We start from the raw sequence: 25,156 nt of genomic DNA, 5'->3' as shown, positions 1-25,156 counted from the left end.
AACAGACCAATATCTAACTAAAATGTTTCCATGAATGACATATTAAATAACATTTTTGTGCTAATGTTTTGCTAATGTTATTAAAGACCAGATAACTTCAAATGAACATTCTATTAACGTTACTGGAAGAATTCATCACAACTTTAAAAGTTATCTTGCCAGAATGCCCTATTGGCCTGTTAGATGGGTTTTTTTATTGATACTTTTTGGTATTTAATCAAATATATTTACTGAACTTGTTGCACTGCATTATGAGATTGCCTTCTCCGCAAAGATTCTTGTCCAAAATAAGGTGTCTTAAAAGGCAGCATCATTTTGGACCAGGAGTGTTTATCCAATGCATCCTCACTAGGTTTTGAAATGGAGCTAGACTACTTTTGCCCCTTAAAGTCTAAAACTGGAAATTAAATCTTATTTGAAAACGTAGATTATCCAGGTTTGATACTGCATTTAATCTGGGTGTAAAAAAAGCTTTTTTTGTGGCTCAAATCTCTTAACCCCATCACGATTACCCAACTGTTCTGTCCACATGCTTCATATGAAGGTTTATACCCACAACAAGATCATGTGATATCCGTTTGAGCTTGGAAATATTCCTAGTCTGACTCCAATATGCAGTTTTTTACCACCAATTTGCACTCCAGAGCCAGTCTGAACCAGATCACAAAATCAACGACATGGACATCTACCCAACAGACTTTATAAAACAAAACCACAATGGGTTAAGCCATGAAAGGTTAAAAGCTTGTTTCCACCACTGAAAAAAAAAAAAAAAAAACTTTTTGTCTCGAGATATAAAGCCTGAACTGCAAGAAAAAAAGTTTGAATTGTGAGCTGACTTTTTTTCTCAGAATTGGACTTTATAACTCGCAATTTATATCTCACAATTCTAACTTTTTTTTCGCAATTACGACTATTGTGATATGAAAAATGTCAGAATTGCGAGATGTAAACGTGCAATTGTGAGAAAAAGAGTCAGAATTGTGAGATAAAACGTCGCAATTACCATTATGTATATTTTTTTCTCTGGAGGAAACAAGCTTCCATATGAAAATGTATTAATGATGACTTTATCTTGACTTCAATGACTTTATCTTGTTTCCTCGTGAATTTATCGCCTGAGCAAGTGGGGCTTATTAAGACATTAATAATTATTAAGACTGTATAACTAGTGGCTTTCCAAGAAAGTCCAAATTGCTACAGGGTACAGACCTGAACGTTTTCTTTAAAAAAAATAAATAAAATAAAATAAAATAAAATAAAATAAAATAAAATATTTAAACCTTACATAACATATACAACTTAAACACATTTTTGTCTTTGGTTGGGGTACAGAAATATTAATCAGACAAAATTAAATAATGGTTAAAATAGAATTACATATATCTGTCAATGAAATACCCAAGTCTGAATGTCTGGAACAATCACGCTCTCCTCATGTCATGTCCTACCAGCAGCACTAGTGCATGTTACCAGGAAAGCTCTGTGTTCCGGGTCAGACTGGAGCCGTAGACGTGCATGTGTGGGTTCCTCTGGGTTCCTCTGGGTTCTGCTGGGCTCAGAGTTCTGCTTCAGATCCTGCTGGTCGGTCGGCAGCAGTAAGCACAGCTTCTAAGACTATCCCGATCGGCACTGCCTCGACGCCCGTCTGTACTGGGGGAATCTAAACATAAAAGTTAAATGAAAATTAATAGCAGTAGGATCTTATAGTATATAAAATAGCATTTAGCCCGTGTTGTTATTGTAAACTATTAAAACTATTAACCCTCTGGTGCTGCTCGCTTTATTTTTATTTGAACTATTTGAACTACTTTAAAGGGATGGTTCGGAGTAAAACCAGAAGCCTTTTTTCCCTTGGTCGAACATTTTTAAAGTTAGAGCTTATTTCGAGATATCAGCCGGATGGCTTAGTGCAGGCGCTAACGGATCCAGGGATGTATCTCGTAAATTACCCCACTAATAATGCCCAGAATGGTACCAAACTTCTACAGTAGTACAAATAGGTTCTGTACTCATAAAACGAGGCATTGGAAAGTTTGTAAGTACATCAGGAGTTTATTTAAATAACACTTGCCTGATGGCTTTTGCTACCGCTAACCCGCACGTCGAGGTCACTTCCATGACTTGGGAAAAGAACGTAAAAGTCCTTGCAGAAAGCGATGCATAAGGATGTAGTGTAACGACGCCCAGTTCCAGGAATGCACTAATATTTTGTTGGTAGTACCAGTTTGCAACAATTATTAGTTGTCAACACTTCGAAAAAAAAAAAAAAAATTGTTGGATATACTGGCTTTCTGCCAAGACTTTTACGTGCTTTTCCCTAATCAGTGAAGTGACCCCGACAACCGGGTAACGTTAAGCGGTAGCATTAGCCATCAGGCTAAGGGGGCGGGAAAATGAAACAAAAAAAAGTTATAGAAGTTATAGAGACAAAAAGCCTGCGTGCTCGAAACGTAAAATGTGTGAGAGTCCACTATTACATTTTTTGCATTATTTACATTTAAAGGGGCTATGTGTAGTTTTTCTACTAAAATGAATCCTTTTTTTATTGCCTGTGTGTGAAGGGGTTGTAATCTCACATTAAAATGATCCACTTGGCAGGTTTTGCTATTACCTCTGAAAGCAAGTATTCCTATTTCTATGTGAAGGCTCCGGGTCGGATTTACCGCAAAATCCAGTGACGTGACTGAGACCTGCATGCGCGCTCCTGAGCCTCTCGCCTCGTTTTCTGACTTTGCATCAACGGCGACGACACTGCAACTTATGACATGGAGTCTGCTAACACTAAGAAATGACCTGCTCCCAGCACAACACAGACTCCAACACATTACATAGGCTAAATGCAGTCAATGTAACGTTATCATGGTACGAGCATGGAGCATTGGTTCAACGTCAAGCTGATAAAAGCAGCCTATTATTGTAACGTTGCAGTGGGAGTTTACCTGAGTTTCCAACATGTTGTGTGATGCTTTCTCCGGTGTGTTGCGTCTCAGTCTGGCCGATACCCAGAGTGCTCGCTCATGAGTTCGAGCACGCGCACGAGCACTCGCTTGTAAACAAATTGGTTGCAATCTGAAACATCACCACTAGAGGCCGCTGAAAACTACATATAGCCCCTTTAACAAACTCTGGTGCTGTTTGGTCATTTTGATTTGTTTGATTTTTTTAACTTCATCAGAATGGTACGAAACTTGATAAAGGTTTTGGCACTTGCTATGTGAACACACACACACACACACAAATAAATCATGGAAATTATTAGAAAAGGTTAAATGGTCTTAAAAAAAATAGCCACGCTTGTACGATTGTCCTATGTATGAATGGGAACTAGTGGAAACGTTTGATACTGCGCCCATACAAAATCTTACCGAAAGCTAATTTTTGGAGATATCAACCTCAAATTTGGAACACAACTTCTTTAGATTAATGGCTTTGATTTTCCCACAGTCTTAAAGTAAAAAAACTGAAAAAAGCACACCAAAGCTCATAACTTTTAACTGGCTGATGGAAAAGTATTTCTAAAAATCTAAATAATTAATTCCCACAGTACCTCATTTAAACGTCTTGCGGCAGATTTAAGACCGTGTATTAAAATGTAATGCCTAGCAGAAAAAAATACAAATATTTAAGACTTTTTAATGCCCTGCGGGAACCCTATACTAAAATTGGGACACATTAATTCTTGCATACTGTTTAGGATGGATTGTATGCGACTTTCATTCGAGAATGATCTCAAACTTACTGCTCTCCTCTTCCTCCTCCTCCTCCTCCTCCTGGTCGAGCTCTTTAGCGGGGAGGAGCAGGTGTCTGTGGTAGGGGCTGGTGCTGGTGATTTGGCTTGGCCCCTCTAGGCTGGTGCTCAGCTGCAGTCTCCGCATGTGTCGAACCACTGCTGTCGCGTTGAATGCTTGCTGCAAAGACAACAACAAACAATAACGGGCCTCTAAAATATGTTTACAAATTAGATTAATGAGGACAAAACTTCACTAAACATGATTTGTAGCAGCCTATGAAATGTATCATGTCACATGTAATCAGTGTTTCAATCACAAAAAGACATTAACTAAAACAGCTTGTAAGCAATGTCACGTTACATTAAATTTACCTCAGGAAAACCATTCAAAGCCCATAGCTCGGTAGTTAGCTAGAAAAATTAACTCTAGTGAGGAGCATTTTGCTAAATATATGCAGTATATTACATATAATTATATTTTTATTTCACCAGTTCTTGAACATGTAATACATGTTTGAATAAATCCATCCAATGTCATTATTATTATAAAAACTGACTTATGTGCAATTTAAATGCTTGTATAAAAATCTGTTGTTAATTTGAACCTGAAATATAGTAATGAACCAACTGATATGGCTCCCTGTATTAGTTGTTGTTAGAGATTAGTAGAATTTTTTTTTCCTTTAGAAAAACTGACAAGTACTGTACTTGATAATTATCCGGAATTTGATTGAATCGAATCGCATGCATGTGAATCGAAATCGAATCAAATCGTGAAATTTAGTCAATGACCAGGCCTAATAGTTATTCTTTCTCCTAAAATACCCTATGTGTATTGTAAGTTCTTCCAGCCTATTTCAAAGAACATCACCAGGATGTGTTGGGGTGGAATTGCAAATTGTGAAGAATTTAAAAGAATGATGTTGTGGGATTCTCACCTTCCATTTACTCTTGGCAAAGTTCTTCTTGATCTGAGCGCTGACAGACTCATGAATGTTCCTATCAAGAGCCGTGTCTCCGGAAATCCTTCAAAAGTAGAGATGGGGGATGGATTACAAAAGCAATTTTTGTGAAAAGATATACCGATAGTCAAAACACGCAGAACACTTATTTTTAGGTAATCCTACCATGGATGCTGTAAAGCCTGATCACATGTGTATCTCTGAGATGAATCTTTCTCCATCAAGTGACCGATGAAATCCTTCGCTGGGATGGAATATGATCGACAATATGTTGTCAAACAACATTCAAGCATCAAGAAAATAGAAATGTCCAGAATAGAGCTCAACAACAGTTTCAAGAAAGTGTTCGTCACTGTCTGCACTCCTATTGGTAGATTCTGCAATACGTCGCATTGCATGAAAACAAACTCGGCTCAACACCGTTGCATCACTAATGGTATTTTTACCTCTGAAAACCTTCTGTTGAGCTCTATAGGTGCAGGATCTGAGCTTTTCTTTCACATCAAAGCATCTCAAGATAATGATACTGGATTATGATTACAATTACATAGAACTACCTGAGTCAGAGATGTCGTCCCAGTACGGAGAGTCAAACTCATACTCTGCTTTGAGAATCTGCTCGAACAGCTTGGCATCGTTTTCATCGTAAAATGGAGGGTAGCCACATAAGCTGCAAAAGACAATGCTTTGTAAGATCAGCTGACTGTAATTTATCCCTCTTATGATTTGGCTATAAATAAATAAATAAATAAATATGAAATATTGATTTAGATTAAAATAAGAATTTATGTTGATTCATTATACATATCTAACCACAAAATGGTATGAATGAATACATAAATAAATGAGGACTCACAATCAATACTAATAATTAAATTAATTAAATTAAATAAATATATTTGTAAATTTAAAAAAATTTACCATAAATAAACAAATAAATGAATATGTTGATTCATTACAAATATCTTGGTTATCTAAAATGTTTTTAAAATGGAATAAACGAGCACTGACAATAAATACAAATAATTAAAATGAATGAAATAAATGAAATAAATATGTTCGTAATTTAAGAATTTACCATAAATAAATAAATTAATTAATTCCTATAAAATTAGCAATAAACAAATAAGTAAATCAATCAATCAAACAATGAATAAATGACTATGATGACCATATGACAAATGACCATACATACAAATGTATTAAATAAATTCAAGAATTAAAATTCAATGAATAATTATAAAATTGACAATAAATAAATAAACAAACACTCAAATAAACATACAAACATCAAGAAATGCTTACAGAATATAAGAAATCACTCCTATGGACCAACAGTCTACAGCTTTACTGTATGGTTTTTGTGCCAAAACCTCTGGAGCTGAGAGAGAGAGAGAGAGAGAGAGAGAGAGAGAGAGAGAGAGAGAGAGAGAGAGAGAGAGAGAGAGAGAGAGAGAGAGAGAGAGAGAGAGAGAGAGATTTCAGTGTTCGTTTTATTCCGTTTAGTTCACTTTCCTTTTAAGCGCTGTACAGAATGAGGGCAGCATCAAAGAGGCTGTTTAAAAATGTAAACACTAGACATTGTGCAGCATTTCAAATGACTGAGAGCCTCTAAAAACAGACACATTACCTTACTAAAGACGGTAAGTGAATATAGCCCTCATTCATACCTACGTATCCAGGTGTCCCACAGGCAGTTGACATCACACTTCCTGAGTCCTCGATCTTAGACAGGCCAAAGTCACTGATCATAATATTGGAGTCCTCCTCTATACTGTAGTACAACAGATTCTCTGGCTGCACAGAAAGAGAAAGAATTCATCTGAATTAATGCTGAACGTTTCCCTTGAATCACATTAAATCAAGTCACATCTTACTACATTTAATGCACAGCCATTTTCATATGCATAACCCTGTGTCCTAATCAGATGTGACAAATGATAAATCATATATCTTCCATGTTAAATGTGCAATATAAAGTAGCCTACCGTTCAAAAGTTTGGGGTCAGTCATTTTTTTTTTTAAAGAAATTAAAACTTTTATTCAGCAAGGATACATTAAATTGATCAAAAGTGACAGTAAAAGCCTTTTATAATATTACAAAAAATATTTTAAATAATGTTATTTTGAACTTTCTATTCATCAAAGAATCCTGAAAACTTTTATTATGGTTTGCACAAAAATTTTAAGCAACACAACTGTTTTCAACATTGATAATAGTAAGAAATGTTTCTTGACAACTAAATCAGCATATTATAATGATTTCTGAAGGATCATGTGACACTGAAGACTGGAGTAATGGCTGTATGGCTGCTAATATTTCACAATATCACTGTTTTTACTGTATTTTTTATGAAAAAATGCAGCCATGGTGAGCTATATACAGCATGCGGTAAGCGATACACTAGTATACCATTCCGAACAAAGCCTATTTCTGTCACATTGCTAAGCATCGCCTACTGTTAAAATCTCATTGCTCTGCACTTCTGCTCCACACAGCTGAATATTAAACATTAAATACTTTTTAATTGGCAGTGATTTTGTCCCTTTGTGGCAGCATTTGGCTTTCACCGAGGACAGAAAAAACATTGAATGCTGAATAATTTGTCATATTGCGCCTGCTTAGAAAGGCAGAGTGTGATTATAGGGAAAGAATATGTAAGCATTACCTTCAGGTCTCTGTGCACAATGCCCATATCATGCAGATACTTCACTGCATCTAAAATCTGACGTATGAGTTTGCTGGCATCTCTCTCAGTGTAGAAGCCCTTTTCAACAATCCTGTCAAAGAGCTCTCCCCCTGAAACACTGTGAAGACCCACGCAAACAAACTACAATTAGCACCTCCACTATAATGACACAAGCATTCAAGACACTGCAAATTAAACAAACATCAGACAATATCTTGGTTGGTGTGATCTTGAGTGGTGAGATTTTAAACTCACAGCTGCATGACCAGATACAAATGTGACTGACTTTCGAAGATGTCTTCCAGTGAAACAATATTCTCATGCTTTATTCTGAAAAGAAAGAAGAAGAGACAGCAATGATTAGAACTAGAGTTGTCAAAAAGTACCGACTTTGTTACCAAGTCGGAACCGAAATTTTCAAAATGTGATGCTTTGAGCGCTGTTGAGCGGAATCGGAAACAGCTCTGATTGGCCATTCATCGGGTCATCGGATATGTCTGTGATTGGCTACAATGATCAGCTCTTCAAAAACGTGTTGTAAATATACATCAATGACGCTTAAAAATTACGTTTAAAAGCAAGCGTCTATTAGCGGACTGCTTGTGCTTTTTTCCCGCTCCCGTTTTTTAAAACACTTTCAAACAATTCCGTGTGCTCCCTTGAGTTAATCATTGTAGCCAATCACAGACATATCCGATGAACGCGTGAACACAATGGCCAATCAGAGGTGTTTACGATTCCGCTCAAAGCGTCACAATTTTACAATTTCTGTACCGAATTGGTACCAAAGTCGGTTCTTTTTGACTAATTAGAACAGAAAATTGGCATTTAGACTTATCATATTCGCCTGACGGACAGTAAAACGGCTGAAGATCCAAACATTGTTTAATGCTCTAAAAATCTTTTTATGCTCTATCATGATGGCTTTCTTGCCATGATGGCCTATTTTTATATCATTTTCTCAGTGTCTTTAATGAAGCTACACCGGCCATAGCCTACTGTAATCAGACATTTATAATATTCTGCTCCATCTCCATTTGACTTCCACTCTTTTGGTTTCCTGCTTTCCATTTGATTACAGTTTTTCACACCAATGGTGGAATTCTCTCTCTCTCTCTCTCTCTCTCTCTCTCTCTCTCTCTCTCTCTCTCTCTCTCTCTCTCTCTCTCTCTCTCTCTCTCTTTTTCTTTGGTCCCTCTCCTTCACAATACTGCTGCGGGGAACCTCCATACCATCTCAGCCTCTGTGTGTGCTGTTGCCCTGGCAACAGAGACACTAAAAATAGGACTATCTCCAGTACTCTTGACATTTCCAGTGCACACTTCTACGATTTCTCAAACTATAGCACATTTTTATAGGATGTATAGCATTTACAAGAGCTTTTCTTCTCTCAAAGAGCAATATGGCTCTTAAGAGGAAAAGGAAGAGACCTTTCAGCATCTTGACTGCCACTTATTCTTAACACTAAAGAGTCAAGATCTCGGCAGCATCTGTCATGGCTATAGACATTATTCACAGCAGCGCCATCTTTGATTTTTAATGGGAATGAAAGCGAGGTTTTGAAGGATAGACACATCTCTTCAGTGGAGACACTAGGGGGGCAAGTGAAGGCCAATCAGATCAAACACTTTTAGTTTTTTACAGTGAATGAGTGTGTGCGTGGTAAGATATAAGTAGCTAAACATTTCATATTTGGCAACTTTTTTTACGATGGAAAAGTTTAACGACCCATACAGTGATGCAAACTACTCAACTTTTTTAATGTAATTTTGCCATTTTGAATTGAAAATATACAATCATTTAAATATTTATATTAAAAGAACGAGTAGAAACATAATTGTCAATGAAAATGTATTATTATATAACGTTATTATTGTGTGTATTTTAAATGTAAGTAGCCTACAAATCAGTTAATTGTAACCTTTAATATTATAGTGATGTACCAACTGGGTTTCTCTGTATAGTTTTCTTTTTGCAAATCATTTCTTTTTACAAATCATGAAATTTGTGCCAATGCCCGGCCATCCCTTATGAAAAAATGATCTGGTCTTCAGCTGGTTTAGATGTTTGGCATGCCAGTTGCCCATCCTGCCAAACAAACCAATTTAGACTGTTTTTTTAATGCAGTAGTTCATGAGAGAGTCGGTTCTGACCTGTGTAACACAGCAATCTCATTCTCAATGCTGTTCTCCTTTCCCTCCAATGCTTTCTTAGGGATGCATTTAATGGCCACGAGTCGCTGGGTCTTCTTCTCCTCAGCCAGGAACACCTCAGAGAACGCTCCCCTGGAGAAAAGCAAAGATGGAGTTAGTGCTGCTGGACATTTAACTTTCCCCATTGGACCCTTACGTTTTTTATACATTGACTTGAGAGTACAGAGAGTAGAGATAACCCAATATATCAGCCAGGACTGCATTTCTCAAAAGTAAATGCACCAATGGTCTCTATGATCTACTTAGGCTGCCAATGCTTTTGATAAACGCAGCTCAGGCTGACTAATACAACATTTCAAGATGATCGGCATCAGTCAATAATAATCAAATTCAAGAATTGTAAAAAAATATTCTTTTAATAATCGTAATTGTATCATGTATATCAATTATATTAATTATACATATACATTTTTAAGAATTGTAAATATTTATTGTAAATGGTAAATGATAAAAACAGCAATTATTATATGTTCTAAGTTTGCCACCAATATATGATATAAATATGGGGTTTGCCAGACCTGCAGTTAGGAATAAAAACTGAGAAATAAATGTAAAAAAAAAATGCATACGCTACCATTCAAAAGTTTGGGTTCAGTACAATTTATTTAATACTTGTGAGGGAAGTCTCTTCTGCCCACCAAGGCTGCATTTATTTGATAAAAAAAAAAAAAAACTGTAAAAACAGTAATATTGTGATATATTACAATTTAAAATAACTGTTTCCTATTTTAATATATGTTTAAGACTATTTAAAAATTCTTCACCATTCCTATGATGGCAAAGCTGAATTTTAAGCATCATCATTATATGCTTATATGCTGATTTGCTGCTCAAGTAACATTTCTTATATTTATCAGTGATGAAAATAATTCGTGGAAACCATAAAACATTTTATGATTCTTTGATGGAATGTATTTAAAAAGACATTTTTTGAAACATTATAAATCTTAACTGTCACTTTTGATCAATTTAATGCAACCTTGCTCAATAAAAAAAAGAATTTCTCTAAAAATATGTAGGAAAAAATGGACTGACCCTGAACAGTAGGCCTAGTGTAACAGCTCTAAAAGTTAATGCACATATGTTTTTCTAAATCATTGATGGAAAAAGCAGGTAATTTGTACCCGTCAGCGGTAACTCAACCCTGGCTGTTGTTCAACACAACAAAAAAGGGACTTAAACAGTTCTATCACCTTTTTCCCATGGTATTTTTTTCTTTGTGTGTTGTTTGTGCAACAGAAATATTGTGAACAGCTGATATTTTATCAGGTCATACTTGTCAGGTAGGGGAAGATGAAACAGTGTGCTGTAAGTCTGCACTCTCCAGAGGGACACAGGTTGTGCCAGAAAAAGACAAACAGCACAAGCTGTTTAATCATCCAAGTAATATTTCCATGTGTTTAGGCATCTGTGTATGTTTTTGTCTTATTCAAGCATCCTTTCAGGTTTTTAGCCTTATATGCAGACAAACACATTAATTCTCACACTCTTCCTTAAACACAAAGCTTGTGTGTTAAAACAAGCACTGTCATGTATAATCTAGCTGCCCCAAACACACACTCCCTAAACTGCCTTCTTAATCACAGAGGGAGCAATTAAACACAATTTGCCACTAAGGAAAAGAGAAATAAACAAGTCAGAGAATAAATGACAGTAGAGGAAACTTTCACTTCCTCACTCCCAAGGCTACATTTCATATATAGCTGTTAAATTATAATATATTTTGTATCAAACTTTTCAAAATTACAATCTCCTAAATATGAATACAAATAAGTACAAGAAAGTTTTGCAGCACCATGATCTTAAAGAGGCCATATTATGCCCTTTTCCAAAGTCTTTTGGGGTAAACTTGAATAAGTTTTCATGTTTGATTGTTCAAAAAACGCATTATTTTTCACATATTTTACATTGTTGCAGCACCTCTCTTCCCAGGCTTTCAGTAACACTCTGTTTAGTTCCTGTCTCCCGGTTCCTCCTTCTGAAAAGCACAATGCGCTCTGATTGGTTGGCTGGATTAGTGTGTTATGATTGGTCAACCACTTCATGTTACGGAAATGTCACACTCTTTACCATAACTGCAAGTTTCAACACACTACTAACTCAACCAGACCTTTTTTTGGGGGGGTATGCCTTGAGCGGGATTTATTTAAATGAGGAATACTGCGACTGCGATGTTTGTTCCCGGAAGAAACTGAAGGCTACAGTCAGTCGAGGTGTTTCATGGAGTTGAAACAGTGTTCACTGATATATAGAATAACCCTTTGGAGTGCACTTTGTAACTTTTCAGACCTTTTTTAATGCTCAAACAGTAACATTACACACTAAAGAAAGCTGAAAATTTAAAAAAGCATAGATAGTCTTTAATAGTATAAGAATGAACTAAAACTAAATAGAACACCCTAGAAAACCACCTAGAACATGCTAGCAACCGCATAATGATGCCCTGGGAATCACATGTAAAAACACATTAATGTTTACATTACAATACACTGTTCGGGTGCTGAGAGACTTGAAAGCATTATTAGATTAGCCAAAATGATTTGAAGAAAATATTTGCAAATATTCATTTAAAACTCTCAAAATATGTGTAAAATAAAAAAGGACAAAAAAAAAAAAAAAACATGCAATTTGAGAATGACAGTAAAATTTGTCTGAATGTGTGGGCCCAGTCATTATGCATCATGTGTGCAATTGCCAGTATTTTAAACATATTTTTAAATTTGTGCCTGTTTCATTGCATAACCCTGTAAGAGGATGATTTCAATTAAAAAGACATTATGATATGTTGTTGTTGAGATAATACAAATAAAATGGAGGACTCCAATGACCTGGAAGCCACACTAGTGAGTCATGGTCACAGCAGGGTTGTTTATTGAGAGAGAGCATCTCATACAGCGCTGCAGCTGTCAACAAACTTTCTACTGGACTCGTATCACAGAGTTATCAAAGTGCCTTAAGTGGAGTGAGGGGAGTGTGTGTGTGGGGGGGACCAAAAGGAGGTCGGGAAGAAAGAAAGAAGAAAAGAAAGCAAGAGGAAATGAAGAGAGCGAGAGCTGTGCTGTTGCCGTGAGACATGGTGTAATTAAGGCCTCCCATGGCTCCCTGTGGGTAAAGGAGGAGGAAGATGGGAGAGAGAATGGAGATTAGGAAATGATACAAGACAGCCTGTGTGGGTGTTTGGGTCTGTAAATAAGAAAATTGTTTCGCAGAGACATGTAGCTGATGGAATGCCTTACATATGTTATGAGGCCAATAATTTCCCAACAGCAGCTAAAATAGATAGAAAAAATGCCCACGGTGTAAAGTGTTTCTTTAGAGAAAACATCTACACTGAAAGGAAAATGACAAACATTCATATTCATAATACATGAATATTCATAATTCACAATTCATATTTACATTACACTGTAGTGTTTACATTAGATCAAATGTTTAAATATGGTACAACAATGCTGAGGGACTCCTACTGGCAATTATTAGATTAGCCAAAGAGAATACATTTTACCTAATATTTATTTAAAACTTTCAAAATATGTATGAAACATGTTTAATGAAGAACAACAACGCAAGGGCATTTTGAGAATGAAATTTGTCTGAATGTGTGGGCCCAGTCACTTTGCATCATGTGTATTTGAAAATCATACTGAAAAACATAACATTTTCTGAAGATACAGTTATTTAAAAATATGTTTGCTGCTTCATTATTGTTATGTCCTAGTGCCGTGGTTTCCAATATACATTTTGTTATACCCCTGCACCCCTAGTCCATCTCTGGTTCGTAAACTTTATGGGGGCTCGTCCGGGATCTAAAATACCCATCCCAAGACATTGGGAAAAAAATATGTTCATTGGAACTATGGTTTCGGGAAACTCTGACTCATTGAACTATACTGATAATGACGAAACTTGTGACCATAGTTGGCTAACGATGCTTTTGGGAAACGCACCCCTGGTAAATAATCTGTAAAGCAATAATACAATCATTCAAAAAGTTAGTGTCAGAACACGGATTTAATGTCTCTCATTATTATTCAAATCCCAGAAACAACTAAATTTTGTGTCTATTATGCTTTGGTCTTCCACTATAAATTCTCAATTTAATTTAAGTAAATTTATTGAATACCCTTATTTAAATTCGTTTTTTTCTTCTTCAGCAAATACAGTGCTATGCATAAGTTTAGACACCCATGCTAAAGTTGACTAAAAAGAGGAATAAAAAAATCATCTTTTGGAAATTGAACTTAATGCCTTAATTAAAAAAATTAGGAAAAATCCAACCTTTAAGGACACCAATTTTCTTTGTGAATGAATAATGTATCGTAAATAAATAAATGTTCTTCCTTAAAATACAGGGTGCATAAGTCTGGACACCCCTATGTTAAATTCCCATAGAGGCAGGCAGATTTTTATTTTTAAAGGCCAGTTACTTCATGGATCCAGGATACTATGCATCCTGATAAAGTTCCCTTGGCCTTTGGAATTAAAATAGCCCCACATCATCACATAGCCTTCACCATACCTAGAGATTGACATGGTTTTATTTCAGTTAGCCTAATAGCTGGTTTGATTTGCATTGAGAGATGATCTTATGGAAAGTACTCAGTGCTCCATGTACCATGTACTTAGTACTAAAAGTACTCCATGCCAATGGAGGCTAAGGGAACTTTATCAGGATGCATAGTATCCTGGATCCATGAAGTAACTGGCCTTTAAAAATAAAAATCTGCCTGCCTCTATGGGAATTTAACATAGGGGTGTCCAGACTTATGCACCCTGTATTTTAAGGAAGAACATTTATTTATTTACGATACATTATTCATTCACAAAGAAAATTGGTGTCCTTAAAAAGGTTGGATTTTTCCTAATTTTTTTAATTAAGGCATTAAGTTCAATTTCCAAAAAATGATTTTTTATTCCTCTTTTTAGTCAACTTTAGCATGGGTGTCTAAACCTATGCATAGCACTGTATTGATAATTTATAACAAAAAAGATAAACTTGCTACTTAGAATCACACAGGCTCACTACAACAAGCTGTTATTAATAATTAAAGAAAAATGCAGCATGAGTGGCCCTGTTTTCTTTTTTTATGGATGTCTTATTAAGGCTTGGGAGCTTTTTTGTAATTTTAGATTCCCTTAGAAAGCCGTTTAGATTTGGCTATAACTACTGACTGAAAAAAACATTTTGACATCATACCAACCTGACGAAACTTGCTAAATAAAACTGGCTTCCTGATAAACTAAGCGTAGTCAATACAAATTCTCCTTTCAAAACATCGGCCTCATTTTGTTGAGGAAGGTTGGGCATCAACAAAGGGACCTTCCAGACAAAAACAGCTTAGAAATTTAATTCATCCTCCTTCTGTGACATAAACTTTCATCTAAAAATAAAATATCTCATCCTGTCACTATAGCAACCAGTCCCCTTTGACCTCATATGCCCACTTTGTAAATAAGATGAGCACTGTGAGCGGCTGAGAACAAAACAGCAAAGTCAAATGTTTGAATTCTGTAAGCTTTGAAAGAGCACAAAGATAAACCGTACTCATATTTTGTTTCCTAAATATTTTCAAACATCAACTAAACACTGAAAAAACACAGAAACACTATCACAAACCTGAAATACTAACCTCTCGTCTTACAAAAAAACATACCTTCTTCTTACAGAGGTAATATAAACAAACTGTTATTTTCATATATTAGTTAGCGCAATGTCTTGAGCACTTATTCATATCATGTCATAACAAAGTCTCCAAAGTACCACCGTTCTTCATTATGTTGTTAACAGTCATGTACATTTGTATAAACTCTATAAATTACAATATGGAAAACAAGCAGACTGGATATAACTGTTAACACAACTCTTTTTATGGCTAGACAAAGTCTCTCAGTAAATGTAACATTTACATTTGTGCCGATTTGTAAATGTTCACCATGTTTTTAACCATCCTCTATTTAATCCATGGTCGCAGCTAGATAAACCAAAGCAGATACAATTTCCCCAGAATAAATCAATTGACTCCACTCAAAGAATTCACGGATAAACCAATTCCATAATCTACTTTAGAAAAGAGGCTTTCTGTCAACATTTACAGTTAAATCCTCTGAACAACGCCTTACTGGCAAACTAGTCATAACCGCATCACGCTTTGAAATCAAAGCTGGGTTACAGGTTTGCTTATGCAGAGAAACCGTTCCATTTTGTGTCTACACTTGCATTAATGCGAGATTAATAGTGCAGAACAGACAAAAGAACACCTTATGATTAATGACCAAACAGTGTGCGGTCTAAGAGTACAGAATGACAGAAACCTTTTGCGCAACCTTTCTAAAGATTAGCCTGGTAACATTTCCCACATTTACAAATACAGCTTCTGCATTTCCATTGGTACACCATACATCAAGAAAGGTCTCAAGGATTTGGACTTTCCCATGATATATCACTCTCTCTCTCTCTCTCTCTGTTTATTTCTGCTGATGGGGCAGACAGGTCCCAGCTGCAGCAATTTTGCCTACTACACAGTCCGCTTTAGTTCATTCAGCTCTCTGTAGAATTTGTTGTTTGCCGACAGAAGAAAACATCATGGCCTGTGGCTCTCAGCACAAAACTAAAATTGCTCATTGACATTGAGCACGTTTACATGCACACCAATACGCTGGTAGCTACCAAAAATCAGTTTATTGAAATAAACCGATTTAACAGTTTACATACAAATCAATAACCTGGCAATGCAAGTACAAGACTGTATTAAAAAACAGGTTATTCACCAGTGGTGACTTCAAAATGTCAATGAGAGACTTGCACAGACTCATTCTCCTCTCATATTTGAAGTTTCTACAACTGTACCACTTGTCTGCCCGAGATGAGATCACATTTTTTTATATTAATGTCTGTCTGAGTTTTCGGTATATTTCTCCTCCCATAGTGCGAAACTCCTCCCTCGCTGTGGCTGGATACGCTTAAAGGCCCACTGAAGTGCCTTAGAACGTGCAGCTTTGTATGATGTGTTGACGTAATTTCCACTGAAACAGGAAGCTAAGGTGGGGCATATTGAATGGCTCCTCCCCCTTTTCAAATAGCCAATAGCGTTTAGTTTACCTCACAGACTGCAAGTCGTACTTGACAGCACCATGGAAGCGACATTTCATTCTTAACCAACGTACAGTTGGAAAACGGAATACAATTTGAACGTTTGAGCAGCCGAACACACATCTCTAACCCATATTGCTCTGTGACGTGTCAACGGTCGCTTTGGCCAGGTGGTATCTGTAGCATAGGGAGCAGGACGCTTTAGATTCCAGAGAGCATTTGATTGGACAGAATTACCGGTGATGTCATAAAAATCCGTGATACATTTTAGTGGAAGTGAGAGACTTTAAGTTCTCCTAAATGCGAATTTTGTCATTGGTTTGGAACACACCAGCTTATTCATTACCAAAAGCTAACATATTCATACTAAAAACATTTCAGTGGGCCTTTAAATCTGCTGTATAAGGACGCTTTCCTGACACATCACACATGCCCAGTTCAAAAAGCCGACAGAACCCAGGTTAAGGTGTTTACATGCCCGGGTAATGGGCAAAAATCTAGCTCTGTCGCTTGGTTTATTCTTAAGCTGTTTATGATCTGATAAAGGAAAATGGTTACATGCGTTTACATAACCACACGTGTTGTCGGCTTATTAAGCATAATCGGTTTAAGAACGTGCATGGAAACGCAGTTCCATTTGTACACTAACTGCACTGCTCCAGTCCAATGCAAGAATATAATACATGTAGTCATAGAATCAAGCGGCTTGTCCGCAGACATGCTGACCGTCTGATGGATGTGACAAGCAAGACTGATTGGCTGGCTTGGATAAAATTGTCTGCCAAATGTGTAAATATATAAATGTAATGTACTGCAAGTTCCAGAAGTCGGGGAGCACACAGGTTTTTATCAGTTTGGTGAGAAACAATTCATGTTTGCAAGATACATACAACGGCTTTAATTTATTAAAAGAATTTGTGTAAAATCATTCTACTGTAAATTGTCACATTAAATGCAATGCACTTATTTATGTAACACTATAACACTAGAAGAACTAACACACAGTCTACACTAGAAGCGACCAATGTCACATTGCTTAAGGCTGTCAGTACTGGAAGTGACACTCAGCTTCGACACCTCAAGGCTTGACTTCAGGAGCAGTCACTTGTTTCCTACTTTATTTTATCAGAAATACATTAAAAATGACTTTGTATGAGCTATTTTATAATCACATAATGCAAGTGTTGCATAAAATCATGGTTAGACTTGAATTAGTAGGCCAGAATATACGCTAAACCGTTTGAAAGTTTAGAGTCAGTATGCTTTTTTAAAGTTTTTTGAAAGAAGTCACTTATGCTCATCAAGGCCTGCATTTATTTGATCAAAAATACAGTGGAAGCAGTAATTTTGGGAAATATTATTTCAGTTTTAAATAAATGTTTTCAATTTTAATATCTTTTAAAATGTAATTTATTGAATTGAATTCAATATTCAATTAATTTCGAGCATCATTACTCCAGTCTTCAGTGTCACATGATCTTTCAAAAATCATTCTAATATGGAGCACAAGAAACATTTATTTTATTATTATTATTATTATTTATTATGTTGAAAACAGATGTGCTGCTTAATATTTTTTTGTGGAAATTGTAATACATTTTTTCAGGATTCTTTGAATAGAGCAGCATTTATATGTAAAATAAATATTTTAACATTATACATGTCTTTACTGTTACTTTTAATGTGTCCTCGCTGATTAAAAGTATTGATTTCTTTCAAGAAAAAAATCTTAAATGGCCCCAAATTTTTTAACGGTAGAGTATAATGTTTCATAGCAGTCAATTAATGAAATTTGTAACTAAATAAAGTAAAAAAGTTCAAAAGGGAAATTCACCAAAGTGGCTGGAAAACCTGTTCGATAAATAGAAAAGTGGGATCCGTCAACTGAAGGTGCATTGCAGTTTGCCACAAGGGACACTTATTTTCAGACCTAACCAATCCTAAACATCACAAAAATGAAAATAACTGCGGTTGGCCACTTTATAAGTCATGGAGATGGTCTCTTTCTGTTGAAGTAGGTATTTCTTTGCCAGAATAATGTACAAAGTGGTTCATACTATATACTGATAGTCGAACACCAAGGTATTAAAGTCGGCATGATACAAAAGATGCAATAGTCGTATCCTCCCTATCGTATATCCGAGTGAAACGGCTTCTCAAACAAGAAAAAATGTAAAGCTGGACTTGGTTTTGTCCATCAGGAATTGATTGGATGGTTGTGTTTTGCTATTGCTGTGATCACATGTGAGTGATCCGAATTCGGAAAGGCATGGAAAATGAATAATGCATTCTATGGAGCCTCCAAAGGGACACGGTTAGGCTTGCTGCGGTAGTCGGTTACATTACAGTACATCAGATTTCACTTATCACAAAAGGATAGTAAGGAGAGCTGACTGACAGGATGATGTTGGAGGATTTGGTGCGCAACAGATCCTGAGCATCATTGACAAACATCTTATCTTGTAAAATGAGGGGTCAGTACCACCGCTCCCTATAGACAATGTACACGTGATCGCAAATTGGAAAGTGAAAGTGAAAAGCTAGAGTGCGTTCAAAATATTTTTTCCCATCACCGTGTCCCTTTAGGGGCTCAGTGGGGGGGCTCATAGTATTCGGCTTCCGGCACAACTATGTGAGTGACAGTTGGTCCCGCCCTCGCGCCAGTAAACGCATCATCAGAAAAAAGAAGAGATGTCGCCGTAAGAGGGAGGGGAAGTAATTTTCATTAAAGATTACGAGGGCACATGAACTAAATAATGGTGTGCACGGATAAATCATTTATAATGAATACTGCAATATTCCATAACAAATACGAATTTCATGTTGACTTTAAGGACTGAGGTATTGGTACAACATAGGTCAAGCTTAACAATTGCTCCACACAGTGATGCTAAGAATTTATCTCTGGTGATTGTGTAGCATGCACAGCTCCAAAGAAGGGGATTTAACATGAGGCTGGCCATGTGAACTCAAGCTGAAGTAAGCATGCCCAAATGATTATGTTATGCCATCTGAAATAGCAGTCATTCTGGCCGCAGGAGGGGAGAGACACTCATAACAACCCCCTGATGAATATTATATGCTTGTGTATGTGTCTGGGAATTCATCACAGCTCTACACTAGTGACTTTCCCCTCAGCAGCGCCTTGGAGGTTGGCGATGCGCTTGCACCCAGTATTCGCCGTCCTGTATCTCACATGCTTCGTGAATGTCACTAAGATGCGGCATGGCAGATCAGTCTGTCCATCTGTTTATCCCTCTCTCTGGCTCTCGTCCTCAGCCACGTCACCCAAGATGGACCGAACGTGACAGTAAATGTACACACTACACCCACGCACTCTGAGGTATAAATATAACTGTGACACAAAAGGGCTAGAGCACTTAGGGTCGACGAACGCTCTACTACAACTGGCTTCAGATGAATAATAGAAGCGTTTTAAGGTCTCTCACTACATGACTTCAAAACAAACTGAAATTTTTTGTAGTTGCTTTTGCAGGAAAACAAGCAGGAATAATATAAATTTAACAAATTCCCAATATTGACGGCAAATGAAAGCCCTGCTGAGTGCCACACTGAGGTGTCATTAATCACACCCGGCAAAGTGAGAAAAAGAGGCAACTGCTCCAACAGAAAATGGTTTCTGATGACACTCAGTGCCAATATATTCTGAATATTGTTTTCATAATGCCAACATGACATATTGCTATTCTTAACAGACTAAAACAAATGAAGGAGATCTACAGAGGAAGAGCAACAGAAGAAGATTAGATATGTAGGAATACTTGTTGATACCATAGTTGCAGGTGCGATTCAATGATGGTGGAATGATTCCCATATAGTACTAAAACACTAAAGATGTGATTTTCCTGTACTCATGATGTCCTTTCACTGATAAAAATGATTTTGTGGTGAAGTAAATACTACAGAAAAAAAACAATGTAATTTACATGAAAAAGTTAGTTCAGGCAAGAATAAAAAAAACGAAGTAAATTCTATATTAGTACTCAATTCAAGCGTGTAGAAATGAAAATGTAAATATCAACCTTATAAAATTAAGTAAAATTACTCAACTTTTCTGATACTGGTGTTCCCATCATGCACTGGGCCTTGAATAATTAATTCACTGATTTTTCACTGTTTTCCAGCTGTATTTACACTGTTTTATCATTGCTTTTGTTGTTAGGATTAGAAACTTGACATTTTGTGACATTTGGAGTTCATTTTCTACTCAAAATGACACATTCAAACACAAAAACGATCCATCAAATGTTACTGTCATTGTGTATTGTCTGCCAAGTATTGAGGTATCTGCGTTCACATGAAGCACAATCTCTAATCTGTAGATATGGTGTCTCACACAATATCTATTGTATTAATATATTGTTTGAGTGAAATGTATTGCAAAGGAAACTTCAACTAAATAGATATTACTCAACCTTTTACTAGCAAAGTTAAAATTACTTTCACTTAACTTAGTTAAGTCGAGTTTACTTCATTCCATATGTGAAATTTACTTAAAAAATATGTGTGCAAAAACTTGCCAAAGAAAAATTAAAACACTGTTTTTTTTCAGTGTAGATCTAATAGGGAAGCTATTAAATCAAATCATGTTTGGAGAATTATCATTAACTATGACTACAACTTACAACATAACTACAACTTTTAAAACTATTAAAAACATAAATAAAATATTAAAATATACAAAAGTAGAATTGTTACGGAGCCCCTAAAGACACATGCTGGTGTGAAAACATATGAGATGGGAGCAAAATATTTATTTAAATTATTTTGTATTCACTCACAAAAGTTATGTACTTCTGGGGGGAATGCAAAAGTATTGACATATATTTTTTTCCTCCCATCCCATATTTGTTCCATATCCATGTCTCTTTAGGGCAGGTTTGGGCAACTTTGGTCATGGAGGGCCACTGTCCTACAGAGTTTAGCTCCAACCCTAATCAAACACACCTGAACAAGCTAATCAAGGTCCTCAGGATTACTAGAAAGTTACAGGCAGGTGATTTTTTCAGGGTTGGAGCTAAACTCTGTAGAACAGTGGCCCTCCAGGACCGAAGTTGCCCATCCCTGCTTTAGGGGATCCATACCTTGGCAACTAAGTGAAAATAAGTTTAAGTTAAGCACTAAAAATACTAACTGGAAATGAGTGAAAACTAAAACTGAACTAAACCCAAAACTGAAATAAAAATTAATTAAACTTGAATAATTATTTTTAAAAAAATAAAATAATAAAAAGATCAACAAATCTACTACAAAAAGCTAACTCAAAATATGAATAAAAACGATAATAGCATATTAAAAATGCAAAGATAACACTGACTCAACTGCCAAATGCAAAAGGCAATTGCATAAAGCATTAATCAAACAAAGCTCTGGGCACTTTCATGGTAAATCGAGCAATTAATTTATTAAACACTCACGTCCCCAAGACCTCCTTGAAATCGTAATTTTCCTTGATATCGGTTGTCTTCTTTTTCCATCCATTTTCATCCTCTCCTAAAGGCATTGTATAGTTGATTTCCACTCAGGAACTAAAAAAAGACAGAAGTAGAGGTCAATGAATAAGTCAATGAAAAAGAAAATGTATAAGTTTAATACAAGACACAGACACACAGAACAGAGAAAACAATGTTTTAAAAAACCTGGATGTATATTTAGAAGAGTGTTTTTGGTTTCATGGCTATTATTAAATCGATTAAATTATTAAATGGATCAATGTGATTCAGCAGTATTAATGCTCCTCTGAGGAGCCACTACTGACACACACTTATTGATATTTCTAACAAGCTAGGTCGAATTAGGCTACATGAAACATGTAGTACAGCATCACACTGCAGTAATCTGAGCAGGTAGTGCATTCCATGAGTGAGTGAGTGAGTGAGTGAGTGTGTCTGTCTACCCATAATTTCCCCTTAAAAAGGTTTTTTATTTTATTCAACAAATAAACTCTCTCTCTCACACACACACACACACACACACATATATAATATACACACATATATATATACACACATAAATATATATATATAAAACTGTAAAATTTACAACAAAAAACAGCCAATGTTGTGACAATGTTTCCAGTTTTACAGGATGTCTGTATATTTTACAATTTATAACAGTATATTTTATTAAGTTATACATCCCCGGTTTCACAGACAAATCTTAAGCCTAGTCCCAGACTAAAATGCATGTTTGAGCGGTTTTAACTGAAAGCAACTTGTACAAAAATTTCTTAAAATATGTCAGTGCCATTGTTTTGTCTCAAGATGCACACCAGTTTTTCTACGGCACATTTATAAAAGCTACTTAAATAAATGTCCTACTTGAACTAAAGCCTAACTCTGACTTAATGTAAGCCCTGTTTGTGAAACCAGGCCATAATGTTTATACACCTACTTTAACTACCAAAAGCTGCCTTTTTACCTTAGAATACTGATAACCACCACAATAATACAGGTGGCACAATAGAACATGATGAATCAGAGTTCATTGTAAGCGGCTGTTAATAAAACATGGCTAATACTCATATAAAGACTATGCACAGAGTCATACACAAAACACTATCAGGGTAACACACATGATGACACTAAAATAATGCAATAATTTACTAAATAACATAAAATGTAACACAAAATACACTAATGCAAGAGCATCACCAAGCACCACCATGTTTAACTGTAGGCAGTGTGTTCTTTTCAGCATATGCTTCAATCTTCTTCCTCCAGACATACCACTGATCCATAGAGCCCAAAAGTTCCAGTTTTGTTTCATTGCTCCACATAACAGAATCCCAAAACTTCTGTGGCTTATTTATATGATTTTGAGCAAATTGGAGACTCTTGTACATTTGGGTCAGTAGTGGTGTACGTCTTGGAGTTCTGGCATGCGTTTAGTATGTGCCTTACTGTGCAAGCTGAAAGCTCAGTGCCTGTTGCCACCAAGTCTTGCTGCAGGTCTTTTGCAGTCACTCAAAGGCTTTTCTGAACCTGCATGCCTTCTCAGAAATCTGGTTGCAGCCATTGATAGCTTCCTTTTTCTGCCCCGTCCAGGAAGTGTAACCACTGTCCCTTTAACTATGAACTTGTGAACTATGCATTCATCGGTGTCTCTAGGAACATTTAGTGCCTTCTCTATCTTTTTGTACCCTGTTCCTTGTTTGTGAAGGGCGGTGATATCTTCTCTATTTTTTTTAACCATTCTTTTGACTTATAGCCATATTTCTAACATGCAGTCAAACGTGACACTCAACAAACCTAGCCAGTTCAGATATTTCATGTGTTCAAGCTCAAGCACACCTGGTGCAACTAATGAAGCCCTTGATTAGCTGGATCAGGTGTGCTTGAGACAACACCTATTTTGCAGATTTGTGCTGTTGTGAGGGATTCTATTTTTTTTTAAAAGGTAACACACACACACACACACACAATATATATTACACACTCTCTTTCACTGACCTTTAAAAAAAAAAAGAAAAAAAATCTTTATTTCGTACCCTGTTCATAGAAATTGCCAGACAAAATAACAAACAACTGAGCAGATCCGGCAACCCTTAACTCTCAAATTTATGCACATCGTAACTTTTATGCTTTCAACATCTTACAGTTACTTAGAGTAATCCCATGATGCTTGAACATGTATCATAGTAATTACATGCTATTATATAAACATCTGTACATTACTTTTAGCAAAGGAATACACATAGGCTACAACAAAACAAGGCTAAAAATCAACTATGATCTTAGGAAAACAGCTGTTTCACAGATAAATTGAAAACATACAATTCACAAAAACCCTTACCAATGTCTCAAAGTGCTCCGCATCTCGAGTCATTGAACAAGCAATGCACTATGCCAATGGATGCATATTGTTCGTGTATGTGTATAAGTGTGTGTGTATTCAGACACTGCGCATATGCGCATGCAGGAGTCTGATGCCACCTGCACTAATAATCTTCTATGAACAGACAAGGAAACTACATGAATTGACTGAAAAAAGGATGCGTTTTCTGTTTTAAATCGACGTTATCTTACACAGACACCTAATGCAACTGTCTGTAGGCTATTGCCCACATCATGCATTAAAGCTTGTGGCATTGCAGAAGATTATGCTTCTACATTTAAATCAGTTCATGCACATCAACCGCTGACTTCGAGGAAAACTTAAAATAAATGCAATACCTGATCGACTGCTCCTATGGAGGGATGGTCCTCTTCTGGCTCTTTATCTATCCGCAATTCTCTTTCGATGCAATAGTTGCGGGATCTACCCTGACGTCAAATAGCGAGTGGAGGAGGCGTCTTATTTGAATGATTCAATATAATGATACAATCCGGACTTCATGATACTATTCCCGAGTGCCATTCGCAGAACCCTACAGATTGTTGGACCACAATGGCAAATGACTTAACATTAACAAATTACAGTCAATGCATCAAGAAAATAAATAAATC

At 36.2% G+C, this 25,156-nt stretch overlaps 1 protein-coding gene across 3 annotated transcripts; it reads right to left on the bottom strand.

Annotated features, from left to right (window-relative positions):
- Positions 1–1,258: 1,258 nt before the first annotated feature.
- Positions 1,259–25,004, bottom strand: camk1a (calcium/calmodulin-dependent protein kinase Ia). 3 transcript variants are annotated; one of them, XM_079884894.1, is made up of 12 exons: positions 24,884–25,004; positions 22,127–22,237; positions 9,539–9,670; positions 7,641–7,715; positions 7,365–7,503; positions 6,366–6,492; positions 6,001–6,076; positions 5,253–5,365; positions 4,861–4,939; positions 4,672–4,759; positions 3,743–3,911; positions 1,259–1,663 (listed from the first exon to the last, which is right to left on the bottom strand). In XM_079884894.1, the coding sequence occupies exons 2-12, from the start codon at positions 22,210–22,212 to the stop codon at positions 1,572–1,574; spliced, it is 1,176 nt and encodes a 391-aa protein (XP_079741020.1). In that variant the 5' UTR covers positions 22,213–22,237; positions 24,884–25,004; the 3' UTR covers positions 1,259–1,571. The 3 variants fall into 3 exon arrangements, with proteins under 3 accessions (XP_079741020.1, XP_079741022.1, XP_079741021.1); XM_079884896.1 differs by having other exon boundaries at positions 1,259–1,653; XM_079884895.1 differs by lacking the exon at positions 24,884–25,004 and adding an exon at positions 24,504–24,592.
- Between the last annotated feature and the right edge of the window lie 152 nt (positions 25,005–25,156).

The sequence above is a fragment of the Squalius cephalus genome, assembly GCF_949319135.1.
Source record: "Squalius cephalus genome assembly, chromosome: 10".
Lineage (NCBI taxonomy): Eukaryota > Metazoa > Chordata > Actinopteri > Cypriniformes > Leuciscidae > Squalius > Squalius cephalus.
Note: the sequence above shows the minus strand (reverse complement) of the source record. Positions and strands in the feature narration are given on the sequence as shown.

What these genes read in the sequence shown, in the direction of transcription:
- camk1a (XM_079884896.1), bottom strand. Translation starts at nt 22,212, where the DNA reads ATGCCTTTAGGAGAGGATGAAAATGGATGGAAAAAGAAGACAACCGAT. An exon ending in TTGTATCTGGTCATGCAGCT is followed by an intron (nt 7,504 to 7,640) that starts GTGAGTTTAAAA and finishes GGGTCTTCACAG; the next exon opens with TGTTTCAGGGGGAGAGCTCT. An exon ending in TGGGACACCTGGATACGTAG is followed by an intron (nt 6,077 to 6,365) that starts GTATGAATGAGG and finishes TCTCTCTCTCAG; the next exon opens with CTCCAGAGGTTTTGGCACAA.